General features: G+C 55.9%; 2 protein-coding genes across 8 annotated transcripts; one reads left to right on the top strand and one right to left on the bottom strand.

Moving 5' to 3' along the window:
• Positions 1–410: 410 nt before the first annotated feature.
• Positions 411–9,405, top strand: TNK1 (tyrosine kinase non receptor 1). Its single transcript, XM_004604879.2, has 13 exons — positions 411–470; positions 2,258–2,490; positions 2,665–2,735; positions 2,853–3,044; positions 3,163–3,318; positions 3,431–3,714; positions 3,898–4,171; positions 6,972–7,066; positions 7,350–7,514; positions 7,780–7,862; positions 8,309–8,604; positions 8,675–8,770; positions 8,852–9,405. The coding sequence occupies exons 2-13, from the start codon at positions 2,328–2,330 to the stop codon at positions 8,963–8,965; spliced, it is 1,989 nt and encodes a 662-aa protein (XP_004604936.2). The 5' UTR covers positions 411–470; positions 2,258–2,327; the 3' UTR covers positions 8,966–9,405.
• Positions 9,406–9,543: 138 nt separating this feature from the next.
• PLSCR3 (phospholipid scramblase 3) lies at positions 9,544–14,753 on the bottom strand. 7 transcript variants are annotated; one of them, XM_055133131.1, is made up of 8 exons: positions 14,628–14,753; positions 13,850–14,027; positions 13,366–13,601; positions 13,224–13,266; positions 12,923–13,143; positions 12,583–12,744; positions 10,409–10,570; positions 9,544–10,270 (listed from the first exon to the last, which is right to left on the bottom strand). In XM_055133131.1, exons 2-8 carry the CDS (start codon positions 13,854–13,856, stop codon positions 10,214–10,216), a joined length of 888 nt encoding a protein of 295 aa, XP_054989106.1. In that variant the 5' UTR covers positions 13,857–14,027; positions 14,628–14,753; the 3' UTR covers positions 9,544–10,213. The 7 variants fall into 7 exon arrangements, with proteins under 7 accessions (XP_054989106.1, XP_054989112.1, XP_054989108.1 ...); XM_055133137.1 differs by having other exon boundaries at positions 13,850–14,031; positions 14,628–14,721; XM_055133133.1 differs by lacking the exon at positions 14,628–14,753 and adding an exon at positions 14,251–14,365.
• Between the last annotated feature and the right edge of the window lie 681 nt (positions 14,754–15,434).

Here is a 15,434-nt window from a genome sequence, read left to right as displayed (position 1 = left end):
GCTATAAAGAGCTTGTTTAGGAGCTGGAGCGATAGTATAGAAGGTAGAGCATTGCCTTGCACGCGGCCAATCGGGGTTCGATTCTCAGCATCCCATATGGTCCCCGAGCACCGCCAGGAGTAATTCCTGAGTGCAGAGCCAGGAGTAACCCCTGTGCATCGCTAAGTGTGACCCAAAAAGCAAAAAAGAAAAAGAAAAGAAAAAAAGAAAGAAAGAAGGAAAGAGAAAGAAAAAGAAGGAGCTTGTTCAATAGGAGATAGTGTGAGAGGGTGGAGGAAAGAGGAACTGTGGAAAGGGTGGAAGGTTCTCAGGGACGGCTACTGGAGGGTGTGAAGCGAGGTCGGGAAAGGCACGTTCACGCGTTGCCCGGCGCCCGGGCCCCGCCAGGCCCCGCCCCGGCCCCGCCCCGCCCGGGATTTAGCGCCGCCAGCCTCGGGCGGCTCCGCAGCTGCCGCTTCCGCCTTCTCCAGGTGAGCCCGCGCCAGGTGGAGGGTCGATACCTTGCAGGTCCCTGGTTGGGGTGCGTGCAGTGGTGCTGAGCCTGCCGCCGGCCCTGCCCTCCCCTCTGCTGTCCGGCCGGTGGTCCCGCGCCCGGCTTTCCCCGGTCTCCTAGCAGCAAGCGGTCCTTTCGTGGGACCCCTTAGCCCAGCCCCCAGTTGCCCCGCCTCTGCCCGCTGGGTTCCACCTCTCCCAGCAGGATTCTCGCCTTCTTCCTGACTGGACTAAGTCTGGGTGAGGGTGAGGGAGGAGAAGGTGTGAGGGAGGGTGTGAGGGAGAGTGTGTTGGTGCGGGCAGTCAGCACCCTGAGACCGGGAGCCTCCTTGAATAAAGATCCGGGAGTTGCCTTAAAGCGCGGTCGGATCAGTGACTCAGGTGTGTGGGCAGAGCTCTGTACCTGGAGCTGATCTCCACTGGGTGTGGACCGAACACCCGGCAGCCTGGGTGGCCTGCGGTCACTGCTGCTCGCAAGTGGCCAGATTGTGTTGGAACGTTGCTGCCTCGGGTGTTGAGGACGGGCTGCAGAGCTGAAGGGCGGCAGGTGGAGCCTCTGGGACCTGGTGTGTCTTTAGTCCGAGCCTGTGGTGGCTTATTTTGGAAGCGGTGAGTTGATGTGACTTGGGGGGCATGGATGTGAGTTCAGGCCTGTGGCAGGAACTCCCGAGTGTTTTGTGCCAGGGTCCTGGCATGTTTCAGATTTAAGAGGACACATATCTGGGTGTCTCAGCCTGTGTATTTTTGATGTGTGAGATTTGGTATCTCCACCGGTGCGTAGATGTGAGGATGTGCAGGGCTGAAGTTTGGTGTAGGTAGTTTTTCTGCGCACTCCAAGGGCCAGGTGACGGACCAACATGTCTTATGCTTAAAGAGAGGGGGTGTCTCAGGTGTACATTGCACTTTTGAAGAATGAGGGCCCGCTTGTACGCAGGTTTTCTATCCCTGTGAAGTTCTGCATTCATCCACCCAAACAGCTGTGGTTGTAGGTTGGTTTTCTCTCTGGATGCAGAACTGTACATCTGAAGGGCCAACTGTCAGGGAGCTTCCAAGGATTTTGGCAAAAGGATGATTGTAATTAAGTTGTTGAGGCACCAGAAATTATACTTGGAGGCCGGGGAGATGAGGGAGGGAGCACCAGCTTTGCCTGCAGGAGAGCCAGCTTCCTCCGTCACTAACACTGCATGGTCCTCCCCAGCCACCCCCCCAGCCATGCGTGACCTAAAACCAAACAAAAAATTATTCTCTGATTTCTTTGTTAGTTTTTTTTTTAAAGTTCATTTTAGAGATGCTCAGATTGATCCAGGGTTGGCTGCTTGAAGTGCAAACTCTAAACCTCTGTATTACATCTCCGACCCCTTACATTTAGTGGGTGGGTGGTGGTACTTCCTCAGAGGGGCTGGGGGGCCACTCCCAGTATACCATGCTGCTTGGGCATCCCGGTGCCCCTATATTATGTCCATTTTCTAGCCCTGCACCATGTTATTCAGCGGTGAGCAAAGTGTGAGTGCATGATACGATGTACCCAGGGGGTCCTAGGAGTGCGGGGGCAGTGTGCCACACATGGAAAGTGAATGGGCAACATACTGGAAATCTATAGAGTTCTGAAATCCTAGGTGTGCGGAGGGCGGGTTTCTGGAGTGACGGGGTGGGGGGGGTGACCCTGATCTCAGGAGTGGGGAGGGTTTCTTGTGGGGTTTTGTGCGGGAGTGGCAGGATAGCAGAACTCCTGAGCACTCAGAGGTGGCCTTTCCTCTGTTCTTAGCACCTACGTCTCTGGAATCGGAGGTCTGTGTGGGGAGAGAACCTCTTCCTGAGGGGTTCCTTCTCCAGACATGCTCCCCGAGGCAAGCTCATTGTGGCTGCTGCGGCTGCTTCGGGACATCCAGCTCCCCCAGTTTTACCGGCCCATCCTCGAGGAGCTGAATGTTACTCAGCCAGAGCACTTCGACTTTGTGAGGCCCGAGGACCTGGACAGCATCGGCATGGGTCGGCCTGGTGAGGGATTTCTCCCCCGCTCCTCCCCGCCTCCCATAGCCCTTGACTCTCCTTCCCCAGGCTCCTTACCATCACAAAGAATTTCCACCCTCCACCCTTCTCTTTGCCTCAAAATCCCCCTGGTTCCCGCCCCCCCCCCCTTACCCCCAGTCCTCTGATTGTGGACTCCCCCAGCACAGCGCAGACTGACTGAAGCTCTGAAGAGGCACCGTGCAGGACACAAGCCCAAGAACTGGGTCTACAAGGTCAGTGTTTTGGGGGTGCCTTTGAGAAGCTTAAAGGGCAGCCGGGCCCCAGGGGGTGGGGGCCCAAGGGAGGAACTGGCAGAGCTCCTCACATCTGATTTCCTGCTCCTGTTTCAGATCCTCGGGGGGTTGGCCCCTGAACAGAAGGAGACCGCCCCTGTCGCAGACAACCCTGTGTCCCTCCCGGAGCTGGAGGGGGGACTCAAGTGTCTGATCCCGGATGGCGCCGTGTGCAGAGGGGAGCTGTTGGGCTCTGGCTGCTTTGGGGTGGTGCATGGAGGGCTCTGGAAGCTGCCCAATGGCCAGAGTGTGAGTGTCGGGGAACCTGTTTGGGATTCTCAGACCTGCTCTCCCAGGGCCCTCTCTGCTCTGGCCCTGGCATAGCCAAGCTCTGGAAACCCGATGTGCTTTTCCTCCTCGCCTCCAGATTCCAGTGGCTATCAAGTCCCTCAGGATTGGTCCTGAAGGCCCTGTGGGCACAGAGCTGGGGGACTTCCTGCGAGAGGTATCAGTCATGATGAACTTGGAGCATCCAAATGTGTTGCGTCTGCATGGCCTTGTCTTGGGCCAGCCTCTGCAGATGGTGAGCAGATTCAGACCCCAGCTCCCAAAACTGCCCCCCGGCTCCTGGCCATGTGTGACAGGAAGGTGGGGGCTGGACCTTGCTCATGTGTTGGTGCCCCATGCTCCTGCAGGTGATGGAGCTGGCTCCACTGGGCTCCCTCCACGCACGCCTGACCGCGCCGGCCTCTGCACCCCCGGTGCCAGTGGCCCTGCTGTGTCTCTACCTGCGGCAGCTGGCGGGGGCCATGGTGTACCTTGGGGCCCGTGGGCTGGTGCATCGAGATCTTGCAACGCGAAACCTGTTGCTGGCTTCACCACACACGATCAAGGTGGCCGATTTTGGATTGGTGCGGCCACTGGGCGGCGCACAGGGACGCTACATCATGGGCGGGCCTCGCCGGATCCCCTTTGCCTGGTGAGGGCTGAGGCCGGCTGGCGCTGGAGATGGGTAGCTGAGGGATGGTCTTGTGAGGGAAGCTGGAACAGAAGCAGGGGGTCTGGAAAGACACGGAAGGATGGCCTGCCGGTGTAAAGGGGTGATGCTCAGTGGCAGGTGTGTGCGCTGGAGGCCTCATGCTGCCCCCCTTGACTCTTGCAGGTGTGCTCCGGAAAGCCTGCGCCACGGAGCTTTCTCCACTGCTTCAGATGTGTGGATGTTTGGGGTGACGCTATGGGAGATGTTCTCCGGGGGTGAGGAGCCCTGGGCTGGGGTCCCACCATATCTCATCCTGCAGCGACTGGAAAAGGATCGAGCTCGGCTCCCCAGGCCTCCCCTGTGCTCCAGGGCCCTCTACGCCCTCGCACGGCGTTGTTGGGCCCTCCATCCTTCTGACCGGCCTAGCTTTTCCTACCTGGAGGAGTTGCTCCAAGAGGTAGGAAACCCGTCTCCCCAGCCACGTTCAATTCTTCCCTCCATTCTGTCTCCCAGGGTTTCATGCGAAGACTGACATACTGATCTGGGACCTGGATTTTTTTTTTTCTTTTTGCCCTGGGAGGAGGAGTTGGGGAGGATGGGGCACACCCAAGGGTGCTCAGGGCTTACTCCTGACTCTGTGCTCAATGATCACTTCTGTTGGGACTTGGGTGACTAACCATATGTGGTACCAGGAAGCACCAGGTTGGCCATGTGCAAGGCAAGTGCCTTACCTGCTATACTATTGCTCTGGCCCTACAGGGCCTGGATTTAACTGGAACAGATTCAGTTCTAGCAGCAGAGGCAGAGCACCAAGGAACCTGTTTCATGCCACAGAGACGCAGACCTGGGGCTAGAGCTGGGCTTAGAGAAGGGGGAGCTTGGAGCAGAGAGCATTAGGTTACAGTGGACATACGAGAAACTTCAGAATGAAAGGGGGAAGTACAAGTAACTTCGGTGGCAGAGGTGTACAACGCTGCTCCATGCAGGGGTGTAGTGGCAGGATGAAGAACTAGCGCTAACATATACCACCATATGTTTTTGGTTTGGGACCTCATCTGGCCATGCTAGTCCAGTGTTCGGGGCTGCTCCTGACTTCAGTCCTCTGGGCTCTCTCCGGTCCAGATCACTGGGTCTGTGTACAATAATGCAGGAGCTGGAGAATAGTACAGAGGGTAAGGCACTTGCCCTGTGTGTGGTTGACTCAGGTTTGTTCCCAGGCATCCCATGTGGTCCTCTGAGCCTGGAATAATTCCAGAGTGTAGAATCAGGAGGAACTCCTGAGCATCACCAGGTGTGGTCTAAACATGAGAACAACGAAAGAAGAATTTCATACTCTTTTTGTGGGGGGGTCGGAGGTGGGGGCTCTTGAGAGGTGCTCAGGGGGCTTAGACCCCAACCTGGAATTCTCAACCAAGCAGGCAGTTCAGTGTAAGGGCCTAAGTTTGTGGTATCTATTGAGCCCTGCAGTACTGGGGGTTACCTGGCCCTTGGGGCTCAGGGCCTCCGGGGCTATGCCCAGCAATGCTGAGACCTTGTGGTGCTGAGAATGGACCCAGGGTCAGTGGAATGCAAGGCATGCACCTTTACCCCTGTAACCTGCCTATACTCAGACACAGCTTATTTCTGACTCTGTGCTCAAAGACCCCTAAGCTCCAGTGACCCCCTAAGCCACTCCAAATGGCTCAGGAACCATCTGGGGTTCTGGGACTTGAGCCTTGGTCAGCTGCATGAAGGGAAAGTGCCCTGCCTACAGGAAGGTTGCTTTGGCCTCCATATATTATTTGGTTTTGGTTTCAGTTTCTGAACCCACCCAACTGTGCTCAGGACTTATCCTGACTTTGCACTTAGAGATCACTGCTGGTGATCCTCAGGGGACCATATGCATGCCAGGGACCGATCTAAGTTGGCTGCATGCAAGGCAAGCCTCGACCCCCCTGTATTCTTATCTCTGGCCCCTTAGTCCCTTATATATTCTTATGCGAATTCATTGATTTAATCCACCAACAATGAAATGAGGTCATTTTTATTTTTACACTGAGGGACAGTTAAAACCATTTAAAGGAATAATTTTCAACAAATGGACTGGTACCCGTCCCCAAGTGTGTAAAAGTTTGACAGTCAATCTCATTTTAGAGCTGTCCTCTAAATCACTATAGCCTATTTTTTTGGGGGGGTGTGTCACACCCATGGTGCTCAAGCTCAAGGCATACAACTGGCAATACGCTCAGATGCCATGCCTGGAGCTGCTGAGGGGACCTCGTATATATCTGGCCTCAAGCCAGGCTCAGGGCTACAGCCACATCCCAGGCAAGTGCCTTACTTAACCTTTGTACTCTTTCCCTTACTATTGCCTAAGAGTTTAATCTTGGATCGGAGAGATGATAACTTAGTGGGCTGAGTGTTGTTTTGCAAGCAGGTGGCCTGGGTTGGATCCCTGGCACCACACTGCCAGGAGTGACCCCTAAGCTCCAAAGCTGTCACTATCACTGTCATCCCGTTGCTCATTGATTTGCTCGAGCGGGCACCAGTAATGTCTCCATTGTGAGATTTGTTGTTACTGTGTTTGGCATATTGGATACGCCACGGGTAGCTTGCCAGGCTCTGCCGTGTGGGCGAGATACTCTCGGTAGCTTGCCAGCCTCTCGGAGAGGGGCGGAGGAACCAAACCTGGGTCAGCTGCGTGCAAGGCAGACGCCCTACCACTGTGCTCTCGCTCCAGCCCAAGCTCCAAGCTACTCAAAAGAAATTCAGTCTTTACTCAAAAGGGGTCTGGGAGCTATAGAAAGGGTTTTCAGCAAGGATGTTACAAACCAACTTGCTCCTTATTTATCATGTGTGATACAGAAGATCAGAAAGCGATGGAAGTTAGGCTGGGCAGGCAACAGTGGCGAGAAGCAAAACTGAGATGAAGAGACCTGGAGAAGTGTTAAGGTAGTGGGGTTGAGTAGAGAATGTCAGTCTCTGGTCTGGCAGGCTTGAGTAGAGAGAAAGGGTCCCGTCGCACCTTCGGTAGAGACAACACCCCCATCTTGGTTGCTGCCTTACCTCTGACTGGATCTAGCTCGGTATGAAATCTAGGTCTCTCTCCCCCACTGGATTACAACTTGGGGACAGGGACAGTTCCCATCCTGGGCCCAAGACAGAGGCCTTACCAGGTATGGGTTTGAAGGAGGGGTGCCTAGTCTTTCCTGCTCTTGTGACAGTGCCCTTCTGATTCACACCACAGGGCTGGTCCCCTCTTAATCCCATCTCTGCAGGCCTGGCCTCCTGAGGGACGCTGTGTCAAAGATGTCACAGAGCCAGGTGCCCTGAGAATGGAGCCCGGTGATCCTATCACCATCATTGAGGGCAGGTGAGAGCCTTGTGCCTGCCACATACATACCCTCGGGAGGGGACTCCCTCCCACTCCACCTGGCCCTGGTTCCCTCTTCAATTCCTCCAATGCTGATTTTCTGCCTCAGCTTTACACGCCCCCCGCACCCCCTGCCACGACTTCCCATAGAAGACTGGCCTCCCAGCCAGAGCCTCCGCTGGCTCCTCCTGTAGCCTCAGCATGTGGAAAAGCCTTCCCTTCTCCAGTCAGAAGCCCCACCCCCTCCAACTCCCCCTCTTTCACCAAGCACCCCTCTTCACAGTGCTGACGCCACAACCTGGAAGGGCCAGAATGGTCGCACCCTCAAAGTGGGCAGTTTCCCAGCCTCGGCAGTGACGCTGGCAGAGTCCAGGGACTTCCCGGCCAGTCGCCCAACCCCCAGAAGCAGCCCCGGCCAGGGAGAGCAGCACCGGGGAAGCACAGACAGGTGAGGCCCTGAAGAGTGGGCATGAAGTGCACCTGGAGGGTCCCACTAAGTGCAACAACTTCACTGGATGGGGGGGAGAGGGGCCTGGGGTGACATTGGAGGAGAGGGGGATGAACTTCCCCCCACCAGCTGGAGCTACACACTTGGGGTCTCAGTCTACCTGGGAAGCCCAGAGAGATTTTTTGGGGGAGGGGAAATGGCTATGTTAGGTAGGGGTGGACGTGGGCAGGGGGTACGAAGAATGAACTGGATCGCTTTCCAATAGGGGGGACCGAGCGAAGGCAAAGCTTCAGGAAGCACCTCAGACCCAGGGCCAGAGAAGGAATATGGCCCTGAAGGGGATGAAAGGTCTGTATGGTGGCAGGGACATCCCCCTGGGTCTCCATGGAGGGCAAGAACCACCTCTGAATCTGCCCCTCCATCCTGACTCCACATCTTGGCATGAGTCCCGCCCCTCACTGTCTGCTGACATCTGACACTTGCCTTGTGTGCGGCCAACCTGGGTTTCCCTGGCACCCCATATGGCATCCCCAAGTCCTGCCCGGAGTGATCCCTGAGGATTGAGCCAGGAGTAAACCCCAAGCACCTCAAGGTGTGTGGCCCAAAACCCCAAACTATAAACAAATGAAAGATCTGCAATTCAAACGAACAGCAGCTCCCAGGCAGCCCTCTGGTCCCGGTCCTTGGCATCTGCCCACACATGTGTCTCATGTCCTACCCGGCACAAGGCTCAGCCCAAGAAGGCAAGGCCTCACATCTGGCTTCCTCTCAAGTTGTTTCTTTCTCAACTGCAGGCATGTCTAAGAGTCTGGAATCAGTTCTGTCCCTGGGTCCCCGCCCCACAGGGGGTGGTTCAAGTCCCCCTGAACTTCGACATCCCAGGGCTGTGCCCCAGAAGCCGTCAGGCCTGCCACCCTGCCCTACCTTTGCTGCTGCCAACTCTTCTCACCAGCCCAGCAGGGAACGACCTCCCGGCTTCAAAAGAGAACTTGCACACAGTCATCCCAAGAGAGCACCAAGAGCCAGCAAGGCCACTGTCCCCTCTGGAGGCCCCTCGTCTGACTCTGAGATGCAGAGGAGAATTGCAGAGGTAAGAGGTCTGGTGTCTTGAGGGGCTCCGGACAGGGACAGGGACAGACATGAGGCTTTGTCTCCCTCAGGTGGAGCTGAGCGTGCATGGAGTCACCCACCAGGAGTGCGTGTCAGCACTCAGGGCCACCAGGGGAGACGTGGTGTCTGCCATTCAGAACCTCAAGGTAAAGCCAGACCCTTCTCCTTAGTTCCCCCTGCCCCTCCCCGCCCGCTACCCCCTGGCCACCATCCTCCTGCCCCTGCAGGTGGACCAGCTCTTCCACCTGAGTACCCGGTCGAAAGCCGACTGCTGGCGCATCCTGGAGCATTACCACTGGGACCTCTCCGCTGCCAGTCGCTATGTCCTGGCTCGGCCCTGAACTCTGCTCTCTTGGACGTGAACACTCGAAAAGGAAATCATGGCCTTGCAGAACCTGCAAGGGACTAAGCAGAACCACAGCAAGGTCCTGACAAGGCAGATCTTCTCACCGGGGGAAAACTTACTGTAGTCAGGTACAGGAGCATCGGGCACTGATGAACCTTCGTCTCTGAGGGCCCGAGACCCCCGGCTGGGTCACAGAAGGATTAGTTCTCTCTACCTACCACATTCCCAAGAGGAAGACTGGGAGGATAGAGCCCCTTCACATCAAACTCACAAGAATCTCCTACTGAGGCCCAAGCAGCAATACTGGACCATAAGAGTAGCCATGCTGAACTGCCCTCAGCTGCCCCACGGAGCAGCTGTCTCGGATGATGGCTTGGAACCCATGGCTAACCTGCCTTGGTGGGCCTGGGCCATCATGAATGATGAAAGTAACTTTCTTGGACTCAAGGACACCTGGTGGCATGGATTATGAGATGGGCCGGTCCCTTCTTAGCGCCACTATCATATTTCCCTTTATTTCTTCCTACACCAGCTCTTTTGTCTCCTCTCTCCCTTTGTATATTTCTTCCAGTGTCAAAAAAAAAGTTACAAAGTTTATATGAATACAACATACAAAGATACAGGCCCCTTCCTAGGGCAAGGGAAGGAAGGGATGGTTAAGGCACAGAAGTTAAAGCAAGCACTAGCTGTGGGCTGGCCCCGAGGGGGTAGTAGATTGGCACTGGGGCTTCAGCCTAAAGCCTACAGCTGCTGTTGAGGGGAGGGGGTGGTCCCCTCAGCGTGGTCAGAAGCTGAATTGCCCAAGCTGATGCAAGGGCAAGGATAACCATCTGCCATCTTTGGTGCACTTACCCTCCCCCACCCCCTGCTCTGTTGTGGAACCCTCGTCCTGGGTTCCAAAGGGTCTTCTCTGGAGCAGAGGCCCTGAAAAGGAGTGGGAGGAAGTGGATTGGCAGAGTTTAGAAGCTTTGATATACTTGTGTGCTGGGGGACCGCCAGAGCCAGAGGTGGAGGTGGCAGGGGAAGGGCTCCCATGCACGCCCTTCTATGCAGACCACAGGCAAAAGAGGTCAGGAGGAGGGGAGAGATGGGGCACCAGGACCCCCACTTCCTCAGGCATCCCTGTCTGTTCCCTGGTGTACATGGCGGGAAGGGGCTCCTCTGAAGAGGGTGTCTGGCTGTGGCAAGCAACCATCTTGAACTCTAGTTGAGGTGATGGTGTCCTCACCCTCGGGTGGTGGGTCTAACTCGTAATGGCAGAGGGCCCGTTGCCGCCTCGCTTCTCGAAAAACATGTAGTCCTATGAGGAAGAATATTGTTAATAGAAGAGCCGGCTGGCCAAGCTTGAACCACCCTCCCCCCCGCCCCACCGCTTCTCCACATGGGACATGGCCCTGTCCCTCACGAGCAGGAGGATGGGGTGGAGACACCGACTCACAATGAGGAAGGTGGCGCCCAGCAGCACAGCCTTCATCCTCACGTCCAGATCCAACGGGAACTGCAGGCCAAAGTCGTCAGCGTCTGTGAGGGCTTCTCGGAGCAGCCCGCCCCACTGCTTGCTGATTCGGCCCACGCTGCGGGATTCATCTGGAGTCTTCACCTGGCAGGGTGGCGGGGAGAGAAAAGAAAAGAAAGGACTCGACTTCGGGAGGATGTGACTTTTGCCGCCTACTTCCAGGCTCAGTCCTAGAGTCCTCATGTATGAACTGAGCAGACTTCCCTCCTAAAAGTCTTGGGTTTCCATGTGTTATCCAGGGAAACAGAGGCCACACTGTGAGTACGCAGCAAAAATCAGGACTCGGATCTCCTTTTTTTGGAGGGGAGGGGCCACTTGGCAGTGCTTTGGGACTATTCATGGTTCTGTGCTCAGGAATGACTCCTGGAAGTGCTCAAGGAACAGATGAGTGTTTCAGCTGCCACAGACACCCGTGAGACAAGTGCTCTACCTCCTGTACATCACTCCTGCCTCTCAGATCTGTTCCCAAAAGACTATGTGACAACTGAATGTCAGCGGTGGAAGAACTGGAAGAGGACAGTCTAGATTTGTTTTGGTTACCCGAGTCCCTGCCACCCACAGTGGGTGCAGGTTGTTCCCAATAGACATCAGAGCGATAGTACAACAGGTAGGGCAGATGTTCTACCCACTGAACCGAGTTCAATCTCTGGCACCCCATATGGACCCTGAAGCACCAACAGGAAAGATCCCGGAGCGCAGAGCCAAAAGTAAACCCTCAGCACCAAAGTGTGGCCCAAAAAAACAAAAGCCAACATCGACAAGAAGAACAGAAAACAAAGCTTGGCAGGGGAAGCTGTTAGAAGCCTGACTGCAGCCAGCCAGGGTCCTAAAAGGCTTTATCTGCCCAAAGGGCTACATTTCCTCTACAGAGCTAAGTTGCAATAGTCCTGGTGGGCACTATGTGAATACGAGCCACATCTGGAGGTAGTGTGACCCCATGTCATAGAGTGGGGGCTGAGGGTAGCAACAGTGGTCTGTACAGGCGATAGGGCACTCTGGGCCCAGCACCAATAGCCCTTGGTAATGTGCATGGTAATTCACAGTAATGCCTGTCTTTCCCTGTCATTCCACAGTCGCTAAGACAAGACTAGTTTCCTCTGATGTCCATCCCATTCCTTCCCCCATGGTCCTACAGGACTTTTCTACCAAGCTAAACAGGTTTCTCCCAGCCTGTGGGACCAAGAGTACATCCCAATTATGGATTATTCATAAATCTAAAGAGAGAGCCTGGCCCAGAGTCTACACATTATCACCCAATTAGCTCTTTCCCAACAAGTTCCCATTAGAGAACAAAGGTGATGCAGCTCCCTCCAGCTACAAAGGTGACTCAGTTTTTAAAAGTAACTACACACAGGGCAACCGAAGCCTGGGAAAGTCTACTGAATCATACCTGTCTCTCCCTTACTTATACAAATAACTACCCTGAAATAACTCAACGAGGTGATTAATTTTTAGAAATCAAGATGCTTCCCACCCCTCACTTGACACCTGAACCACTTCAATTCTCCAAGGCTCAAGTTGGTGGTAGGAATACACAGTGAGGACAGCACCAGGATTTCAGGGCAGAGGGGTCATGGAGTTAGCAGAGAAATTCACAGAATATTGAGGAGCTAAATTAGTGCTTGTTTCAGAAACTTATGTATAGCAGCCACACAGGCCCAGCCTGCAGAAGCAACAACCATCCACCCAAAATCCAGGATGACCCTCAACATAGGGCTGCAGTAACAATCAGAATTGGCCTTTAAAAAGAAATCCTCTTGGGGCAGTTGTGATAGTAGGTGCTTGCCTTGCATGGACCCAGGTTTGGTCCCTGGCACCCCATATGGTCCCTCAAGACCACCAGGAGTGGTCCCTGAGTGCAGAGCCAGGAGTAAGCCCTGAGCACAGACAGGTGTGGCCCCAAAACAAGAAGAAACCCTTTGCCCCGCTTAGATCAGATTGGGGCTATGTTATGTATCTGCACAGTGAATATGTGGGAAGGTTACACTGGCTTAAGAGTGATGAGCTGAGGCTTTTGATCTCTTGTGTTGACCATCCTGCCTCACAGACCATCATTGTTTCTAAAGGCCCCAGGAAACTTCCTTTATTCCTGATACCTCAAAGTTGGTGTCTGTGCCACAGCCACAGGTCCAGCAGGGACCCACTACTCGTAGGATAGTCTGGCGATCCACGTCCTGGATAGAGAACTTGGGAAGGAAGGGATGCCAGGTCTGTAGAATATGGCCGATGGTGGTCCCCGGGGGAGCCTGAACTTCCATCTGGAATGAGAGGCAGACAGTCACTGCCAAAGGCACTCTGGCCCAAGCACTCATCAGTACTATTCTATCGCCCATCTCCGCTCAGTATTTCTCGTTCTCTCTGCCCGTTCCCACCCAAGCTGCAACTTGGATCTGGGGTCACGGTACCAGCCCTCATGACCCCAGCCATCTCACCCACCTCCTGGAGATCACATGGGCAGCAGCCGCATCCACAATGGAGAGGACGGAGCAGACGGAGCACCTCTCGGTCCCCAGAATCCACTATGCGAACACGCAGAGGCCGCTGGGAGCCGCAGCACAGCCGGGCACAGAAGGTGCTCTCCTCGGCAGCCTGACCCAGGGGTTGTCCAGACCCTGAGCGCAGTTCATAGCGATTACATGTCTCCCAGCCTAGAAACACTGTTGAGGGATGATACACCGAGGCTCAGAGCTGTGCGGAGCCCACTATCTGTGTCTACCACACCCAAAGTCTCACTCACTTTCCACTCGCTCAGTCTTCTGGTGAATCAAGATATGATCCATCTGAAAAGAGTAGGGACCAAGCAGATATCAGTTAGCCGACTTGGACCACTGAGGGCACTTCCTTGTCACCCTTCCTATCCCCCTTCCCTCCCAACTCACCTGAACCAGGAATTCCAGGCCAGGAGGCACCCCTGGCAGAGGCAAGAGAGCAGCAGCAGATCCGTGGGCTCCAGGGCCCGGTGAGGGGTAGAGAGCAAAGCCGGGAGCTGGGGCGGGCACCGGTATCTGCCCGAGTGCCGGATCAGACCCCGGATGAGGAGCTGGTTCGGGATACCCGGCGGTCACAGGGTAGGGAGGTGGGGGCGAAGGGGCGTAGCCTTTGGGGGGCACATAGCCTGTGGCGGGACAGAAGTAAATCATTACGGGGCCCAGGGCCTCATCCCCTGCCCCTTTGTCAAGGAGCCAGAGAATTGTGGTGAGAAGAAACTGAGAAAGATGGGACCCGGGAGAAGGGCGGCGGCTGGGGGAGGAAGGGAGGGGCCGCACACAGCCAGTCCGAGCACATTCCCGGAGGATGTGTTACACGCCGGCTTGCCAATACTTGGGGGGCATAACGGAGACCCTCAGCCGTGAGCACACTTACCTGCCATGGGAAAGGTGCTTGAGATTGCGAGGGGTCGGTGTCCAGGAAACTTAGTTCTAGAAGTGGAGGCAGGCTCGGACACAGCCAGACAAACACAGATACACACACAAAGACCAAGAGGCAAACGCCGAGAGGCAGCTGCGTCCGGCGCCAACCCAGGGTCTCTTGGGCGGCGCCTCTGACTCGGGGAGAAACCGAAAGCGTGAGCGGTCTCGGTAAAGTATCCAGGGCCCAGGATTCCCTCTGGGGCCCCCGAACCGCCCCCTCCCTTTGTTTTACCATTCTCCGCGGAGGTGGCTATTGGCAGAGAGAGGGCAGGGCGGATGCACCTGCGGTCAGACCTACTGCCTGGCCTCCAAGGAGGTCTGCGGGCCCCACGACGCCCCACTCCCGTTGCTCACCTGGAACCCCTTATAGCTCGGGTACCCAGCACACTGCAGCGCCCGGGAGCTAAGGGAGGTGGGTCCGGATCTCGCCCCGCCCCCTCGGCCCGCCAAGACTCCGCCCCCTGCCCTGGCAGTGCGCCTGCGCAGAGGAAGAACGCAAACTCGGTCCGGGGCCCCAGTGTCGTGCCCGCCCCTTCCGCTCAGGTGCTGACGCCAGGGTAGGAAAGCCGCGGTGGGAAGGGAGCCCGCAAACACTGGGCCGGCGGTTCGGTCGGGTGATGGGGTGCGGACGCTGGTCGCTCAGGGCCCCGCGGTGGGGAACGAGGGCCGCTAGCGCGGCGCCGGGCCCCAGGTTCCTCCCGAGAGCGGTTGGATCCTCGCGGTTGCATTACCTTCCAGGACCGGCTCCTGCCTCTTCCTCTGTTACAGGAATAACCTACACACCGACACCTCACAATCACAGTACCTCCGTCAGTTGTTCCCAGACGCGAGGGAAACAGATCGCCGGTGACCGCGATGCGTCTGCGCGAGTTGAAGCTGGGGTGGGGGGCGGGGAAGGGGCTGGAGCAAAGGAGGTAGTCAGGTCGGCGGGAAAGGCGTCTTCCACAGGAGTCACTGAACTCCGCGTCTTGAGTGAAGGCCCGCAGGTGTGAGGAAGTCATGTGCGGGTGGGGGCTATAGGCTGAGGGATAGGAGTTGAGTTGAGAGAGGGAGACTGGCCCAGTGCACAAAGAGATTTGTGGGAGCTGAGACTTGGTTCCAAACGTAGCTAGGAGTCCAACGAAAGATTTTAAGAATGAAGGAGGTCAAATTGCAACCTGAAAGGGCCACCGCTGGGGATGGCATAAAGGGTTGGGGAACATGCTTTGCGAGCTGCAGGCACTGATTTCATCCTGGCCATCCCATCTTGGGTATGGCATGGTCTCCTGATCACAGCCAGGAGCAAACCCTAAGCAGAGTCTGAAAAGTAGCCTTGACCACTTCCAGGTGTGGCAAACAAAACAAAAAAACAGCAGAGAGGACTGGAGTGGTAGAGTAAAATGCAAAAGTAAAATTCATTGTTAAAAATTAAAAAGAGCAGGGGCTGAGCAATAGCACGGCCGGTAGGGCGTTTGCCTTGCACGCGGCCGACCCGGGTTCGATTCCCAGCACCCCATATGGTCCCCTGAGCATTGCCAGGGGTGATTCCTGAGTGCAGA

The sequence above is a fragment of the Sorex araneus genome, chromosome 3, assembly GCF_027595985.1.
Source record: "Sorex araneus isolate mSorAra2 chromosome 3, mSorAra2.pri, whole genome shotgun sequence".
Taxonomy (NCBI): domain Eukaryota; kingdom Metazoa; phylum Chordata; class Mammalia; order Eulipotyphla; family Soricidae; genus Sorex; species Sorex araneus.
This window is presented reverse-complemented; position numbering and strand designations above follow the sequence as displayed.

Bases quoted from the DNA above. Each gene is read 5' to 3' on its own strand.
- TNK1 (XM_004604879.2), top strand. From the start codon at position 2,328: ATGCTCCCCGAGGCAAGCTCATTGTGGCTGCTGCGGCTGCTTCGGGAC. The intron at 2,736-2,852 runs GTCAGTGTTTTG...CTCCTGTTTCAG, and splicing joins CCAAGAACTGGGTCTACAAG to ATCCTCGGGGGGTTGGCCCC. The intron at 7,067-7,349 runs GTGAGAGCCTTG...CCCTCTTCACAG, and splicing joins ATCACCATCATTGAGGGCAG to TGCTGACGCCACAACCTGGA.
- PLSCR3 (XM_055133132.1), bottom strand. The intron at 13,144-13,223 runs GTGAGTGAGACT...ATCCCTCAACAG, and splicing joins GAAGACTGAGCGAGTGGAAA to TGTTTCTAGGCTGGGAGACA. The intron at 12,745-12,922 runs GTGGGTGAGATG...CTCTCATTCCAG, and splicing joins GCCCATGTGATCTCCAGGAG to ATGGAAGTTCAGGCTCCCCC.